General features: G+C 46.5%; 1 protein-coding gene across 1 annotated transcript in view; it reads left to right on the forward strand.

Annotated features, from left to right (window-relative positions):
* The window catches only part of LOC144104431 (cGMP-inhibited 3',5'-cyclic phosphodiesterase 3A-like), a gene marked incomplete in the record, with an annotated part of 296,611 nt that overhangs the window by 262,692 nt on the left and 15,875 nt on the right, over positions 1-18,044 (forward strand). The window contains 6 exon segments of the mRNA XM_077637421.1: positions 2,327-2,529; positions 3,741-4,075; positions 5,539-5,723; positions 7,221-7,400; positions 9,195-9,306; positions 16,327-16,464. Coding sequence (XP_077493547.1) covers positions 2,327-2,529; positions 3,741-4,075; positions 5,539-5,723; positions 7,221-7,400; positions 9,195-9,306; positions 16,327-16,464 — 1,153 coding nt within the window.

The following is an 18,044-nucleotide window of genomic DNA, read 5'->3' on the forward strand; positions in this document are numbered from 1 at the left end:
TCGTGAGTTCTTTCTTGTTTCAGACGGCTGATTTACATTTCCAGGACCGCTACTTAACTTTCTATCCTACGACCTGCAATTTTGAACAAGACTGTTTTTGCTGGGCTAGTTAGAAGGAGGCGTACAAGTTCGCGTTTTATATATATATATATATATATATATATATATATATATATATATATATATATATATATATATATATATATATATATATATATATATAATCGATTTATATATTAATCGATTTATTAATCTAAGTACTATAATATCCCACTGATAAGCACAACACATAAAAAAAACATTCCCCTATATGCACCTTGGTTTCGGTGACTGTTAGCTCCCTTAAAAAAAAGTTTGTCAAACGGGCCCCTCATTTCATTTAACTTATCTGCTAATATATATATATATATATATATATATATATATATATATATATATATATATATATATATATATATATATATATATATATATATATATATATATATATATATACTCTTCACTTATTGCTACACTTTTGTTCAAATAAAAGAAAACCGTACTATCTTATGTGGGGTTGATTCCTACTCACAGAGCTTGGTGGCAACTGGAAACAATCTCATGTTTAGTGTGAGCCTCAACATGTCTACATTGTCCAAGCTGCCCAACGTACTTCTATGGTGTCATAGCCGTCACAAATACTCTTCCGTCGTGATGAGGCCACAAACAGCAGCGCCTCTTGTTCTGCGCTTCTGTTTTAAAATCTCCGCTACTCTCACACTTTGCTGAAAATTTCATAGCGATTGCTCACTTTGTTAGTGGCGGTGGTAGGGGTAGATGCTGAAGGCTTCAATGCTGCTTTCGCTAAGTTATTCTTCCCCAGACCGAACAAATGAATGAATGGGTCGCGTATATGGGAAAGAATAAATTGATTTTTTTAACCACCACCGCCTTCACTTTGCTGTGCATTTATTAATGCAGTGTTGGAATTACTTGTCCAGAAAATCTCATGGTATAAAATAGTCAGGTTCTGAACGGTCCGCGGCAGTCGTCTTACGTAAGAACGGTCTCATTCAGACACAACACCGAAGTTTTGACGTTCTGTAACTTGTTAGCCCTCTAATTCCCGACGTATCAGCTACAATACGTAATGTAAAAATTTAAATAACTTTCGTTTCTTCTCGCAGTAATACTGGATCGCTAAAATAATTCCAGAAGCATATTTGCTTTTCCAGCATATTTGTCAGCTCAAGATCAAGGTATCAGCTGCCACAGGTGCAGGAAGTTCATGCAAAAGCTCACCCTACAGCCAAAGCAGCCTAAAATGCCTTTCATTCTGGCGCTGCCTTCCGAGCTCAAGGGACAGTTTTGAATTTTGCTCTTGATTTACGTTATACGGCTACGCATTTGAGTGGAGCTTAAACGCTATAGCTTTAAGGGTCTCGTGTTGCAAAAAAGCCGCGGCGTCTTTGGCGTCACTGGCCGTGAGCGAAAAATGCACAGAGAAGCAATCTAGGTGGCTGGTGGGCCATCTAGGTCCCGTGACTGTGTGACATCGTCACAACCTGCCCACTGGCTTGTGAGCAAACTTCCCACCGTGGCAGGTGGCTGTTCAGTTAATGATTGGTCGCGAGAGGTGGCTCAGGGAGAGTAACCTAGGTCTCGCAAGCCCCACCGGTGGCAGCACCTGCCATTGCAGAGCAGTGACACATCGCTTAACTGCTGCGCCACTGCGCCATGGGCGCTGTGAGGACTCCCATAGATCTATGAACGTAGAGAATGAGCAATTCCGCATACATAAGCAATAACTCATTAACGCTATCATGCCATACCCTTAAGGCAGAGCTTAAGTGTGCCCTCCAGTTTTTTATTGTCCTTAAATACTCGGAAGTCATACAATTTGGCTAATTTTCACTTTTTTGCATTTATATTTCTGAGAATAAACCTGCCAAAATTTTGTTTCCTCATTGTATGAACCGTAAGTGGGGAAATCGTGGAAGCTCAGCACTCTTCCTTGACGTTTTCAGTGTCTGGGCTAAGGGTTCAAAGCCCCATAACACTTAAACCGGAATGCTTATGGTATCTTTCTGCAGGTAAGATACTGGTGCTCTAAAATTTAGCGACTAATTTGACTAGCGCTCGCATTACATTGTCACCGGGGTAGTAAGGCCTTTCTTTCCAATAGAAGTCGAAAGGCAGTGAAAGCCTGTTCCTGCTAACAGTGACCTTGACTGTACACGCCACTGCCATGCCGTTCCCCTCCTCACGTGTTACTAGTGCTGCAGTAGCTGTAGTCGGAGCAGTTGCGCATCATCACGCTGTCTGTCGTTTTTCTGGCCACGTGCAGCGACTGCGCCGCAATCTTCCTCCGAGCCTGCTCCGGCGGATGTCGACGAGCACGTGGACGACGACTACCTCGGCGACGGGCATGCCCACGCTGGAGCCAGAGCCCAGCCGAAAGAGGAGCACTAGTTTCAGGCACGCGGCTGCCGCCGCCGAGGGGTCCGGCGTCTCCCAGGCCTTCCTGGCCAACCACGCGGCAGCGACCAGGTGCGTCTTTGCCTGGGCGGGACCTGGTCACCAGTCACCGCGCCTATCCTAGCTACCCTCACTCAGTCGCTGTGGCAGACTCTCCTTGCATGCGATAACTGCGGGTGCGACGCGACAACTTCCACTTTGTGATTGCCCTCGCTTTGAGCGTGAGCGTGTCCTCCTGGCTGCAATGTTCCGCTGCTTCGACCCTCGTCCCCTTACTGAGGCCAAGATTCTGGGTCCTTGGACTAAACCCTCATCGCAGAGGATAGCTGCGAAGGTGCTTTTAAAATCCTTGAAAGACTCAGGATTGAGTTCAAGGCTGTAAACTTTCAGAGTGTGCGTATAGTGTACTCTGCTAGTTACGGACTACGCGGACACCACAGTGTACTACCGCTTTTCGCTTGTAGAAATAATGTTGATATGCCGACGACGATTGAGACGTAACCAAGGATAGCGCCGCCTTGGGTATAGCGGGAAGAATATGAAGCTTGCTCAGATTCAAGCGTGGTTGGGGCTGGCTACAGGACAGGGCTATGCGGAGATCATCGGAGCAGCGGCTTTTGTTTGCTTTGCAGTTGACACAACCTGTCGTATGATGATGGTAATGACGCCCAGTCGAAAAACACTATAAAGAAGTTTCTGTTCTTAAAGCAGATATTCTGTAATGTTTTTGACAAAAACCTTGTACTCATCATCATCATCAGCCTGACTACACCCACTGCTGGGCAAAGGCCCCTCCCATGTCTCTCTACAATTAACCCTGTCCTTTGCCAGCTGCCCACCCTATGCCTGCAAACCACTTAATCTCATCCGCTCACCTAACCTACTGCCGCCCCCTGCTACAAATTTGCAATTGCTACAATTTACAATGTAGTAACAAACCTCTGTTGTTACTAAAAGGTTTAAATGAACAAACCAATTAAGCCTTGTAGTACTGACAGAAATTTGTGCAGTTACAGAATACAGAAAAGTACTGCAGAAAACCTATAGTACGACAGAATAATACTACAAAACAACAGAATAAATCTGTCGTTACGACAGAACTAAAAAAACGTTTTGTCGTAACGACAGGTTATTCTGTTGTTCTGTAGTATTCTTCTGTCGTACTACAGGTTTTCCTGTAGTACTACGAAACTATAAAACATTTTGTCGTAAGTTTGGCACACTTCTGTCGTGTATTGTTGCGACGTAGGCGATGACGGCCAGTGTTGTTGTCACCGTTGCAGCGGTTCGTCGGTCCGCGGCCCGCCGTCCTCCTCCTCCTCGGGTGGTCCGGCGACGCTGCAGCCGAAGGGACGCTCCTTCTCCACGACGGCCATCCCGTCGTCGGCGCTGTCGCGACGGGGGGTGCGCGAGCGAAAGACGGTGTGCAGCCTCCACCCGCTCAGCCTGGCCGGGACGGCGCCCGGCGCGGCGGGCGAGGCCGCCGCCCCCGACCACCAGGGCGCAGCGCCTCCGCTGCCCTCGGTGCGTCGGCTGCACACATCCGACTACGACTCCAGCAACGACTCGCCCAGCGGGTCGGACACGAACGACCCGGCGAGCGGGCCCAACGTGCTGGGTGAGGATGTTGATGAGAGTCACGTAACTATGGCAGTTCACTCAAGCAGTTACCATTCGCCATGATCGAGTTGGTGGCAACCGAGATCGTTTGAAAAGGTGCGAGATACCACTCGTATAAATACAATTTCACCAGCAACATCTCGGTGGAATGAATCTTGTAATTCACGATTTTATTGCTATGATCGGTAATGAGCTCACTGATAAGATTTTAACCAAGAGAAAGGCAGGCACACGCGATGGAAGGTTCCTCGTCAAGAAGTTTATGGAGCTTAAAGAGACTCTTTCACATAAGGGAACTGTTCCAAATAAGGAAATTTCCCATGCGGGAGTTTGGCATATTCGCGCAGTTGAGGGACAAAAAGGGGCGCTTCAATAGGTTCCGCTACATTCATGGAGCATCAGGTGGAAGCGCAGCCACCGGTGACCGATACGTGGCCTTGAGAGTTTGGGATTGATGGTCATCTGGGTGGCTTCTATCTACTCATGTTAATTTAAAGCTGTCTCCGATTAATATTGGCCTGGTCGAACTACGCAGTGCACTTGATGATATTACTGGTCTAGCTACACATGTGAATTGAGATCTGTCTCTGATTAATTTAGGCTTCGTCGAACTACGCAGTGCGTTCCACTGCACTTTATTAGATTACAACACCCACGCCATACTTTACGCGAGTTGCTTTGGTGAGGGTTTTGAAAAGTTGCAACTGATCTCGAATAAATGGCAAATGGAAATAAAATACTCCAGGTGGGATATCCATAGGGAATGTAGGCGTAATGAACGGCTGTTTGAGCATAGGCAGCTTCAAGCATCGCCTTGTTTGCTCTCAGATTTGATCTGCATATGACGGTCTCTTTGTTTCAGCCTATAACACGTATTCTAGTAATATGTGCAGCGTTTCTCCTAACAAACACGTTTGTTGAAGCTGCTCCACGCGTGCCTTACGCAGCACCTTACATCTACAGTTTCCTTATCTTCGGATTTGCAGTTTAGCACGCCTGTCGAAGAGGGCCTTATGCTTGCACTTTGACTCACGTAACATACCTCACACTGCGCGACTGTGTTCCCCACACTGACTTAGAATGTGTGCATTACAGCTTCTCCCACACTCTAAACAGAAAGGACTAAAAGGGAGTCAGCTGTCTTCTAGCTCACTCCCTTTTATCATCCAGAGGGCAGATTACTCGCTTTTCACTCTCATATAACCGTATTCATGTTTAGAGTGCACTTGCAGTTCGCCTCGCACTCTAAACATTAATACGCCTATGTGAGAGTAAAAAAGGACTGAGCTGTATTTAGCACACTCCCTTTTATAAGAGGGCGTGTGCTAAACGACAGCTTACTCTCCTTTTACTCCTTTCTGTTTGGAGTGTGCACTGCACGCCTTACACCCGGAGCATCTCAGTGTTCCTTACAGTGTGCCTTGCACTAACAGCGTGTGCCTTATGCCTCTTCCCTTGCAGAGGGTGCCCTGCGGTCGCCGCAGCAGGCGACGGCCGCAGTGGCCACGGCGACGACAGCAGCGACGACGGCGGGACCCGTCCGCTGCGGACTCTGCGGGGCTCGGGTGGGCGCGACGCTAGCGGCAAGGCCCCGCGAGAGACGCCTCGGAGACGCCAGTGGTGCCAAAGGAGAACCGGGGGACGAGGTCTCTCCTTCTTTCTCCCCATTCTTTTTCTCCCTCTGTATCTCCCTGTATCTTGATCGCCGTCGTACACGCGTAGTGTGATGTGCACACTTGTCCTGACCGCGACAGTGGCGCACTGCGGCCATTTGCTAATGGCACGTCAGGGCTGGAAACAACGTTCTATCGTGCATGGCCTTTTGTGCGGTAGTGGCCTACTCCTCACGCCTCAGAGGCCTGCATCGAATCCAGAAGGCAGCGTCAAACGAGGCAAGGAAATCTGGACAAGCGCTTCTAGTTCGCACGTTGGCCACTACTTTCCGCGTGGCGCTGAACACTCAAAATCATCGCGGGAGTTTCGAATGTTCAGTGCATCTACTGATTTGCTCTGGTCGCCGGAAATAGTTGTTGTGTGCGCAGGAAGCATTCTGTAGGTCAGATTTTGCAGCGATGAGGAAGAGACAGGGATGGTAATCACCATGTTCCCGCGGAATTTCTCAGGACTCTCTATACTCCGTTTCATATATCAGCAGGCACAACGCTGTGAAAGGTACGGGAGTAGTTGCACGAAAAAATAAAGCGAGGCGTGTTGCCTCAGGCGTTTATCTGGCCATGACAAATGTATGACGTAAAAAGCCGGCAGGCGAAGCGTTTACTGATTCTCGCTCACCACAAGGAACGCACTAATTTTTGATCGCTGATGTAGGCAGAGCAAACAAGAGCGCAAGCCTTGACAGCGATGCATCTGATGCATGAAATGATGTATACCTTTCTGAAAAGTACAAGTTTAAAACATCCCGATTCAGTTACGCGCTGTTCGCTCTTGGCCGCCTACAGATGGCTGTAGTCTCTCAATGTCTCTCTTTAGAATTGCCAAAGAAAATATGTATGATAATTGTAGGGGAAGCTCTTTGTTGTTTGAGGCCAGGGCGGGAGTTTTGCGGACTAAGACATATAGAGTCAGGTACCACGAGATAGACACGCTGTGCGTTGCGTGCGGAGGGGAGGAGGAAACGGCTGAACACTTGATACTTTTCTGTAAAGGGCTTCACCCTACAGTGGAAAGCAGCGGGGCTGATTTATCCAAGGCATTTGGGTTTAAGGACAGTGCAGGGAAAGTAGATTTTAAGCGGGCAGAAATAACCAAGCGAAGGTTATCTGATTGGTGGCTAAAATCAAGAGAAGAGTAAAATTTCATAAGTCATATGGCTAGGTGTCTTGAGCCACCACCCGATTTAAAGGGTTCAGCCGTATCCATCCATCCAGGAAAGCTGGGCATGTGCAGCTAACGCACACCGGAGCACACCGTTTGAGTGCACTCAACAAATGATTAGCATACAAGCAACAGATTACTCCCCGACTATTCTTAGAAAGCATACGTTTTGCTTTATTTATTTTTCCCTCTTGGCGAGCGATCTCCATCAAGTGACCTGGTAAGGTCTTGAGAGCCCTGTACATTCGGCTGTGTGTTGGAGCTCCGGTAACCGGCTCGTCGTCGTTTCTGTCGCCTCTACCTCGCAGGACTCGGGATCGGGGAACGAAGGGGACGCCGACCGCGTGGAAGGGGGAGGCCTCTATGTGGGGGAAACCCTCTTCCTGCCCGAGGAAATCGTCCGCGACCCACTGCTGGGCCGGATAGCCGAGTGGGACTACCCTATCTTCGATCTCAACAGGCTAAATCCGGACACCATACTCAGCAAGGTCTGTCCTTCTTCGACCGTTGATTCTCCCAACTTGGCCAAGCCTAAGGCATGTAAAATATGTTTATTGCTATAAGAACTCGTCACGGGAAGTTCTCATCGTCTCGCCACGTTGCGATTTGCTTACTGAACATTAACAATTAATTGGTTTCAAATATTATAGCGGTATGCATCCTGCCTTTCATGCAGCTGCGCTTTAAAACCTGTATCCACTCATGAAGTACCCAAATGCTAACTCATCTACTTAACTCTTTTCATTATCAAGACTTGCATATTCTCTCTGGTTATTTGTAGACTGGCACCAACAAAACCTGTCATACGAGCAGTCTTTTGAGGAAAAATGTTGTTCGGCATACTATTATACCCGGGTATGAGCTAGGAAACAGTCTTCATAACGGGAATTGGGAATAGCTAGCCGGCGGTATTTTAGCTCCGGCATACAGACCTGCTCTATTAAATGAGTTAGTGCAGTTAGTTGAATAATATAGCAAGTACAAATTGATGTCTAAAACAGCGCGCTGACTGTCAAGTAAGTGCTAAAGGCAGTTACAAAAGAGACAACCTACTGCCGGAGACTATAAAAATACTGTCACATTCTGGTAGTCGTCCGGTCCATAGAGTTACATGGAGAAACTGTGCTGACTAATTCGTGTCCCTGATGTCAAAGTTTGTAGATGCCGTCTACCCTGAAAAAAAAACGAAACTACGTATTGAAAGAATGTTGTTTTATATTGTTCCGCTCTGTTTCTGAGCGTCACAGCCGAGAATTCGTTTATTTCCGAAAGTAGCTTTTGATTTGTGAAAACAAAAATTTAGTCGTTAAAATTCAGTAGACTGTCCCTTTGATCTAGTATCGCTCAGGTCGACTTCTATAGGAAACCTAAGAACCCGAGAGGTGAAAGTACAACCTGTAATCGAATATGCGTGTCGAGTGCAAGACCCTTTTCACCGGGTCTCTTCTCCATTAACCTTCGCAGAGATGAACTTTTGAGTGCTTTTGTTTTATTCGGAGTCTCTTAAAAAAAATTCCGCGCGAATGCTTTCAAAAGCGAGTCTACTAGTGGTGTATCTGCAAAGAACTTGCTCAAAGCTTAATTCATTTTACATATACAACACATTTCGCTTGTTTACCAGCTGGAAAGGTCGACATGTATAAATGGTCCGCGGCGCAAATGACATGTCTTTAAATTGTAAACGGTAGCATCATGCGTTTTCAGTTGAGATCGTGTTGTTCAGCTATGTATTATGTATTTTCAATACGAGGGATGGCGAGCAATTTCGATAGTAAAGTTCGTTTTAGGCGAACTCTTATTAAGGCAGCTGTGATGCAGAGCTATCTGCCCGAACTTGGTTGGTGTAAGCATATGCCTCCCCCAACGACAATTTCCCCAAACGACTGACCTCTAATATCTGTCTGGCAGCATGTGACAACACTGACCAAATTCCACTATCCAAAGGAACTTTTTCTTGTCTTTTGCGGATATAATCACACAATTGTACAAAAAAAAAGTTACTGCATGGATACCTGCAGGTTGCATGGGATATCTGCCTCAAGCTTCTCGTCATATGAACACTGGATTACTTCATCATAAATGCACAATGATACATCATGAGAAAACCTGCTCTTCCTTAGAGGTGGTGTTATTTTCGTGCGGATTCTTTTTTTATTTATTTGACGACACTGGTTTTTTGAGCGCATACCTGACGACACTGTTTTGCAAAGCTTTTGTGCCCCCTTTTCATTCTTATGGAGACATTTTCGTTGCATTTTTACACGCTCCCTCTTTCTTTTCAGATGTGTTATCGCGTATTTTTAGAAGTTGGTCTGTTCGATGCCTTCAAAATCCCGGAGCCCGAGTTTCTCCACTACTTCCATGCACTCGAGAGTGGTTATAGAGAAAAACCATGTGAGTCCTCGGCCTACTTTCTCTTATTATGCGTTGCATTCCACCAGCATATCCCAAGACTAGAGAGTGTTGATTAAAGGAATCTTGAACACCTCTTCCTCTTTGACCTTGTAGGCCTATAACACCAGGCGTGTAGAATGTGCTACCGTGACCACATCAGGCAACCTACACGGTCCAAACACGATGCGTAGCACTCACAGGCAGAGCACAAAATGGGCATATCTTCCGCACTTATTGCTGCTATAACGCATTACCATGACGGGATAGAGCAGCCTGCTTAAGAAGGAAACCCTCTTCCCTGATGGCGCCTTCGCTCGAGACAACGGTGGTGCTCTAGTCAGAATGGGCAACGACGCTAGGCATAGTTTTCGTAAGCGGGCAGATGCTCCCAAAGGCACACATCGAGGGAAAAGGGAGGAAGGAATTTGAGTTGTGGGAAACGGCAAAGCCAAGTGGTTTACGTTTAATATCTCAGTTGCTGACTAGAGTCCAGAAAAATATTCTTTCACGATAACATGGCACATACGCCTCCCTGCTGATTCAAATAAGTTACTCATTATCGACAAAATGGTACTTAAAGCGCCTTCAAGAATCTCGATAATGCCGACAGTACCGAATGTTTAAATCACCTCAGTGATGGTATGACAATATACTTATGATTATGTCGAAAACAATAGCACTTAATACGGGCTTGGGATACTTTATATCAGAATGTGAAGAAATCGAGGTGAAGAAATTAATGTCGTCTCAAGGTTTAGGCTTGCAGGACGAATTCTAGTGTTCATGCAACACAACTTACGGGTGACAAAAAAGCGACGGCACTTTAAGTAATACCCATCTGGCGGTAACACAAGTAGGCAGTGCTGCGATCGTTGTTGGCGTTCCTAACGTTCCGTTTGACCATGCGTGCCAGTATGCTTTTTTTCTCCTGTCCCCAACGGCACACTTTACCACTGCTATCTCTACATACCAGTGTTCTGCTGACCGCGCTTACTTCTATCGCCTACTGCTCCCTGTTTACCACTATTATATTCTAACCGCTGTTTACTGTTGCTCTCCGTCTTCGGAAATATTCGCAACTACTGTCTTTATTTACCGCTGTTTATCGCCACTGTCACTGCATGCTTACCGCTGCTGTCCCTGAACAATTTACCATTGTCCTGCTATCCCCGTTTTCTGTTGCTTACCCCTGTTGTCCCTAAACTGCTTACCGTTTTCCTGCTATCCCCGTTTCCCGCTGTTTACCGCTGCTGTCCCTAAACTATTTACTGCTGTACTGCTATCTCCGTTTTCCACTGTTCACCGTGCTGTCCCTATACTATATACCGTTGTTCTGCTATCCCCGTTTGCCGCTGTTTACCCCTGCTGTCCCTAAACTATCTACCGTTGTACTGCTATCCCCGTTTTTCACTATTTTCTGTTGTCCTTCTATCCCTAAACTATTTACCGTTGTACTGCTATCCCCGTTTTCCGCTGTTCACTGCGCTGTCCCTTTACTATATACCGTTGTTCTGCTATCCCCGTTTTCCGCTGTTTACCCCTGCGGTCCCTAAACTATTTACCGTTGTCATGCTATCCCCGTTTTTCACTATTTTCTGTTGTCCTTCTATCCCTAAACTATTTACCGTCGTACTGCTATCCCCGTTTTTCACTGTTCACCGCGCTGTCCCTTTACTATATACCGTTGTTCTGCTATCCCCGTTTTCCGCTGTTTACCCCTGTGGTCCCTAAACTATGTTCCGTTGTCCTGCTATCCCCGTTTTCCGCTGTTTACCCCTGCTGTCCCTAAACTATTTACCGTTGTCCTGCTATCCCTGTTTTCCGCTGTTTACTCCTGCTGTCCCTAAACTATTTACCGTTATCCTGCTATCCCCGTTTTCCGCTGCTTACCGCTGCTGTCCCTATACTATATACCGTTGTTCTGTTATCCCCGTTTTCCGCTGTTTACCCCTGCTGTCCCTAAACTATCTACCGTTGTACTGCTATCCCCGTTTTTCACTATTTTCTGTTGTCCTTCTATCCCTGAACTATTTACCGTTGTACTGCTATCCCCGTTTTCCACTGTTCACCGCGCTGTCCCTTTACTATATACCGTTGTTCTGCTATCCCCGTTTTCCGCTGTTTACCCCTGTGGTCCCTAAACTATATACCGTTGTACTGCTATCCCCGTTTTTCACTATTTTCTGTTGTCCTTCTATCCCTAAACTATTTACCGTTGTACTGCTATCCCCGTTTTCCACTGTTCACCGCGCTGTCCCTTTACTATATACCGTTGTTCTGCTATCCCCGTTTTCCGCTGTTTACCCCTGTGGTCCCTAAACTATATACCGTTGTACTGCTATCCCCGTTTTTCACTATTTTCTGTTGTCCTTCTATCCCTGAACTATTTACCGTTGTACTGCTATCCCCGTTTTCCACTGTTCACCGCGCTGTCCCTTTACTATATACCGTTGTTCTGCTATCCCCGTTTTCCGCTGTTTACCCCTGCTGTCCCTAAACTATCTACCGTTGTACTGCTATCTCCGTTTTTCACTATTTTCTGTTGTCCTTCTATCCCTGAACTAATTACCGTTGTACTGCTATCCCCGTTTTCCACTGTTCACCGCGCTGTCCCTTTACTATATACCGTTGTTCTGCTATCCCCGTTTTCCGCTGTTTACCCCTGCGGTCCCTAAACTATATACCGTTGTACTGCTATCCCCGTTTTTCACTATTTTCTGTTGTCCTTCTATCCCTGAACTATTTACCGTTGTACTGCTATCCCCGTTTTCCACTGTTCACCGCGCTGTCCCTTTACTATATACCGTTGTTCTGCTATCCCCGTTTCCCGCTGTTTACCCCTGCTGTCCCTAAACTATCTACCGTTGTACTGCTATCTCCGTTTTTCACTGTTCACCGCGCTGTCCCTTTACTATATACCGTTGTTCTGCTATCCCCGTTTTCCGCTGTTTACCCCTGCTGTCCCTAAACTATCTACCGTTGTACTGCTATCCCCGTTTTCCACTGTTCACCGCGCTGTCCCTTTACTATATACCGTTGTTCTGCTATCCCCGTTTTCCGCTGCTTACCCCTGCGGTCCCTAAACTATATACCGTTGTCATGCTATCCCCGTTTTTCACTATTTTCTGTTGTCCTTCTATCCCTGAACTATTTACCGTTGTACTGCTATCCCCGTTTTCCACTGTTCACCGCGCTGTCCCTTTACTATATACCGTTGTTCTGCTATCCCCGTTTCCCGCTGTTTACCCCTGCGGTCCCTAAACTATGTTCCGTTGTCCTGCTATCCCCGTTTTCCGCTGTTTACTCCTGCTGTCCCTAAACTATTTACCGTTGTCCTGCTATCCCCGTTTTCCGCTGTTTACTCCTGCTGTCCCTAAACTATTTACCGTTATCCTGCTATCCCCGTTTTCCGCTGCTTACCGCTGCTGTCCCTATACTATATACCGTTGTTCTGTTATCCCCGTTTTCCGCTGTTTACCCCTGCTGTCCCTAAACTATCTACCGTTGTACTGCTATCCCCGTTTTTCACTATTTTCTGTTGTCCTTCTATCCCTGAACTATTTACCGTTGTACTGCTATCCCCGTTTTCCACTGTTCACCGCGCTGTCCCTTTACTATATACCGTTGTTCTGCTATCCCCGTTTTCCGCTGTTTACCCCTGTGGTCCCTAAACTATATACCGTTGTACTGCTATCCCCGTTTTTCACTATTTTCTGTTGTCCTTCTATCCCTAAACTATTTACCGTTGTACTGCTATCCCCGTTTTCCACTGTTCACCGCGCTGTCCCTTTACTATATACCGTTGTTCTGCTATCCCCGTTTTCCGCTGTTTACCCCTGCTGTCCCTAAACTATCTACCGTTGTACTGCTATCCCCGTTTTTCACTATTTTCTGTTGTCCTTCTATCCCTAAACTATTTACCGTTGTACTGCTATCCCCGTTTTCCACTGTTCACCGCGCTGTCCCTTTACTATATACCGTTGTTCTGCTATCCCCCTTTTTCCGCTGTTTACCCCTGCTGTCCCTAAACTATATACCGTTGTACTGCTATCCCCGTTTTTCACTATTTTCTGTTGTCCTTCTATCCCTAAACTATTTACCGTTGTACTGCTATCCCCGTTTTCCACTGTTCACCGCGCTGTCCCTTTACTATATACCGTTGTTCTGCTATCCCCGTTTTCCGCTGTTTACCCCTGCTGTCCCTAAACTATATACCGTTGTACTGCTATCCCCGTTTTTCACTATTTTCTGTTGTCCTTCTATCCCTAAACTATTTACCGTTGTACTGCTATCCCCGTTTTCCACTGTTCACCGCGCTGTCCCTTTACTATATACCGTTGTTCTGCTATCCCCGTTTTCCGCTGTTTACCCCTGCTGTCCCTAAACTATCTACCGTTGTACTGCTATCCCCGTTTTTCACTATTTTCTGTTGTCCTTCTATCCCTAAACTATTTACCGTTGTACTGCTATCCCCGTTTTCCACTGTTCACCGCGCTGTCCCTTTACTATATACCGTTGTTCTGCTATCCCCGTTTTCCGCTGTTTACCCCTGCTGTCCCTAAACTATATACCGTTGTACTGCTATCCCCGTTTTTCACTATTTTCTGTTGTCCTTCTATCCCTGAACTATTTACCGTTGTACTGCTATCCCCGTTTTCCACTGTTCACCGCGCTGTCCCTTTACTATATACCGTTGTTCTGCTATCCCCGTTTTCCGCTGTTTACCCCTGTGGTCCCTAAACTATATACCGTTGTACTGCTATCCCCGTTTTTCACTATTTTCTGTTGTCCTTCTATCCCTGAACTATTTACCGTTGTACTGCTATCCCCGTTTTCCACTGTTCACCGCGCTGTCCCTTTACTATATACCGTTGTTCTGCTATCCCCGTTTTCCGCTGTTTACCCCTGCTGTCCCTAAACTATCTACCGTTGTACTGCTATCTCCGTTTTTCACTATTTTCTGTTGTCCTTCTATCCCTGAACTAATTACCGTTGTACTGCTATCCCCGTTTTCCACTGTTCACCGCGCTGTCCCTTTACTATATACCGTTGTTCTGCTATCCCCGTTTTCCGCTGTTTACCCCTGCGGTCCCTAAACTATATACCGTTGTACTGCTATCCCCGTTTTTCACTATTTTCTGTTGTCCTTCTATCCCTGAACTATTTACCGTTGTACTGCTATCCCCGTTTTCCACTGTTCACCGCGCTGTCCCTTTACTATATACCGTTGTTCTGCTATCCCCGTTTCCCGCTGTTTACCCCTGCGGTCCCTAAACTATGTTCCGTTGTCCTGCTATCCCCGTTTTCCGCTGTTTACTCCTGCTGTCCCTAAACTATTTACCGTTGTCCTGCTATCCCCGTTTTCCGCTGTTTACTCCTGCTGTCCCTAAACTATTTACCGTTATCCTGCTATCCCCGTTTTCCGCTGCTTACCGCTGCTGTCCCTATACTATATACCGTTGTTCTGTTATCCCCGTTTTCCGCTGTTTACCCCTGCTGTCCCTAAACTATCTACCGTTGTACTGCTATCCCCGTTTTTCACTATTTTCTGTTGTCCTTCTATCCCTGAACTATTTACCGTTGTACTGCTATCCCCGTTTTCCACTGTTCACCGCGCTGTCCCTTTACTATATACCGTTGTTCTGCTATCCCCGTTTTCCGCTGTTTACCCCTGTGGTCCCTAAACTATATACCGTTGTACTGCTATCCCCGTTTTTCACTATTTTCTGTTGTCCTTCTATCCCTAAACTATTTACCGTTGTACTGCTATCCCCGTTTTCCACTGTTCACCGCGCTGTCCCTTTACTATATACCGTTGTTCTGCTATCCCCGTTTTCCGCTGTTTACCCCTGCTGTCCCTAAACTATATACCGTTGTACTGCTATCCCCGTTTTTCACTATTTTCTGTTGTCCTTCTATCCCTGAACTATTTACCGTTGTACTGCTATCCCCGTTTTCCACTGTTCACCGCGCTGTCCCTTTACTATATACCGTTGTTCTGCTATCCCCGTTTTCCGCTGTTTACCCCTGCTGTCCCTAAACTATCTACCGTTGTACTGCTATCTCCGTTTTTCACTATTTTCTGTTGTCCTTCTATCCCTGAACTAATTACCGTTGTACTGCTATCCCCGTTTTCCACTGTTCACCGCGCTGTCCCTTTACTATATACCGTTGTTCTGCTATCCCCGTTTTCCGCTGTTTACCCCTGCGGTCCCTAAACTATATACCGTTGTACTGCTATCCCCGTTTTTCACTATTTTCTGTTGTCCTTCTATCCCTGAACTATTTACCGTTGTACTGCTATCCCCGTTTTCCACTGTTCACCGCGCTGTCCCTTTACTATATACCGTTGTTCTGCTATCCCCGTTTTCCGCTGTTTACCCCTGTGGTCCCTAAACTATATACCGTTGTACTGCTATCCCCGTTTTTCACTATTTTCTGTTGTCCTTCTATCCCTGAACTATTTACCGTTGTACTGCTATCCCCGTTTTCCACTGTTCACCGCGCTGTCCCTTTACTATATACCGTTGTTCTGCTATCCCCGTTTCCCGCTGTTTACCCCTGCGGTCCCTAAACTATGTTCCGTTGTCCTGCTATCCCCGTTTTCCGCTGTTTACTCCTGCTGTCCCTAAACTATTTACCGTTGTCCTGCTATCCCCGTTTTCCGCTGTTTACCGCTGCTGTCCCTAAACTATTTACCGTTATCCTGCTATCCCCGTTTTCCGCTGTTTACCCCTGCTGTCCCTAAACTATTTACCGTTATCCTGCTATCCCCGTTTTCCGCTGTTTACTCCTGCTGTCCCTAAACTATTTACCGTTATCCTGCTATCCCCGTTTTCCGCTGTTTACCGCTGCTGTCCCTATACTATATACCGTTGTCCTGCTATCCCCGTTTTCCACTCTTTGCCGCTTACGTCCCTCTTTGCCGTTGTTTTCCACTGTCGTCCCTATTTTCCTCTCCTTCCCGCTGACGTCCCCATTTACCGCTGGCTGTTTGCCACCGACGTCCTTATTTCCCAGATCACAATCGAATGCACGCCGCGGACGTCCTCCACGGGGTGTACTACTTGACATCGCAAGCCATCCCAGGATTCACTCAAGTGGTGCCGGACACCACGGACTCACCACTACACAAGACGACCGGAAATTTCCTAGCAGGTAACGCTCCTAGACATTAAGCCCCAGGCGAAATGTCGCCTTCGATTATCAGATGTGCTCTTCCGACCGTAAGCGCTCGGTTAATGCCCTGACAAAAATGGTCTTTAAACAGTCTATAGACTTCTTATAGACTCTATCACCTTCCTATAGATATTTTTGTCTATTCATACACTACAGATTGTGTATAGACGAGTCTACTAAAACTGTATGGCCATAAATATATAGATTATTTGTACTGTTCTCTAGGGTTTGTCTATTGAGATTCTATAGACTTTGTCGACAGAATTCTATGGACAGTCTATAGACTGTCTAAAAAACGTTTTGTAAAAGATCTGTCTTGACCAAACAAGCGAGTTAGGAAGACACCCTATTGACCATGTCCGTGTAGTTAGCAATTCTGGATGACAAAGTACTAAATAGCTCGATGCCTTCACAGTGTTAGCGGGGTTAATGAGACAGAAACGCACGTGTCGCTGTTCGTACTGCGCAACCCTCACGGCTTGTTTCAGGGGACCGCCGAGATTGTGACAATTACTGCGCTCTTTCTTTCCTCATAACCTAACTTCAGCTTTAAATCGAACTCTCGGCGGGTGGGTGGGGACTACTACGCCAAACTGAGACACGCGCAAAGTGGATTGAACTAGCTTATTAGTCACGCAACTTGCCTCTGCTTTCGTTTTTTATTGTCCCGCTGTAAGCCCGATCACTCCAATGAAACACGCGGCAAATTCATTTATTGATAAGCTCAAATTCAAGCACCTGATAGGGCCAGGTACCATTGCGTGATGGGCTGCAAAATTGACAGAAGTAACTGTGCTGCTTGCACAGCTTTGCTGGAGCAGCAAGCGGTACCCGAGTATACTATCCGAACTATGTGGTCGTATGTCGCATATTGGTCTAGTTTTAGACAAACGCGAAGCATCTTAAAGGCGGGCTCGGTGTTCTTGGCCTTATTATGACAGGGCTGCGACGCCCAGTCAGATTCAAATGAGTGTTATAGTTTAGTGGAGCTTGTAGCAGAGCTTGCAACCAGTCGTAGAAGCGTTATGGTACCTCCCTCGGTGTCTTTGCAAAGAACGCCAGTAAGGACAGCAATTGCTACTCGTCTTGTTTTAAAGGATCAAAAGACTCTCAGTCTGTTTACAGCGAAACCTCGTATTAGTAGCCGAACAGGAGCTCAACCTGGTGTCGCCTGGTATTCGCGTCTCCGGCTTGGCCAACTTCAGTGAGTGCGCTCGTAGTTCAACAAATCAGAAGTGTCATGTTGTCACGTGATCTACGAGAGGGGAGCGCTCTTGGTCGGCCGCATGCTCGCGGTGATGTCATGGCGCATGGTCACGTGACCAGAACTTGTCACGTGAAGGTGGCATCCGTGAGCCACACAAACCTTTTTTCGCCATTTAGGACCCTTCTTTTTCCACCAACGCGGCCATGTTGCATAGCTCGTAGTTCAACCGACCAGAAGCGTTAACTAGATCCCTAGGCGGGCTTTTTAAATAATCGGTATTTATAAGGCAGCGCTTAAGCATTTTACTTCTGGTTGGGACCGGACGTTTCACCTGTCAGCTTAACAGGCTTAA

This window comes from Amblyomma americanum, chromosome 9 (genome assembly GCF_052857255.1).
Source record: "Amblyomma americanum isolate KBUSLIRL-KWMA chromosome 9, ASM5285725v1, whole genome shotgun sequence".
Classification (NCBI taxonomy): Eukaryota; Metazoa; Arthropoda; class Arachnida; order Ixodida; family Ixodidae; genus Amblyomma; species Amblyomma americanum.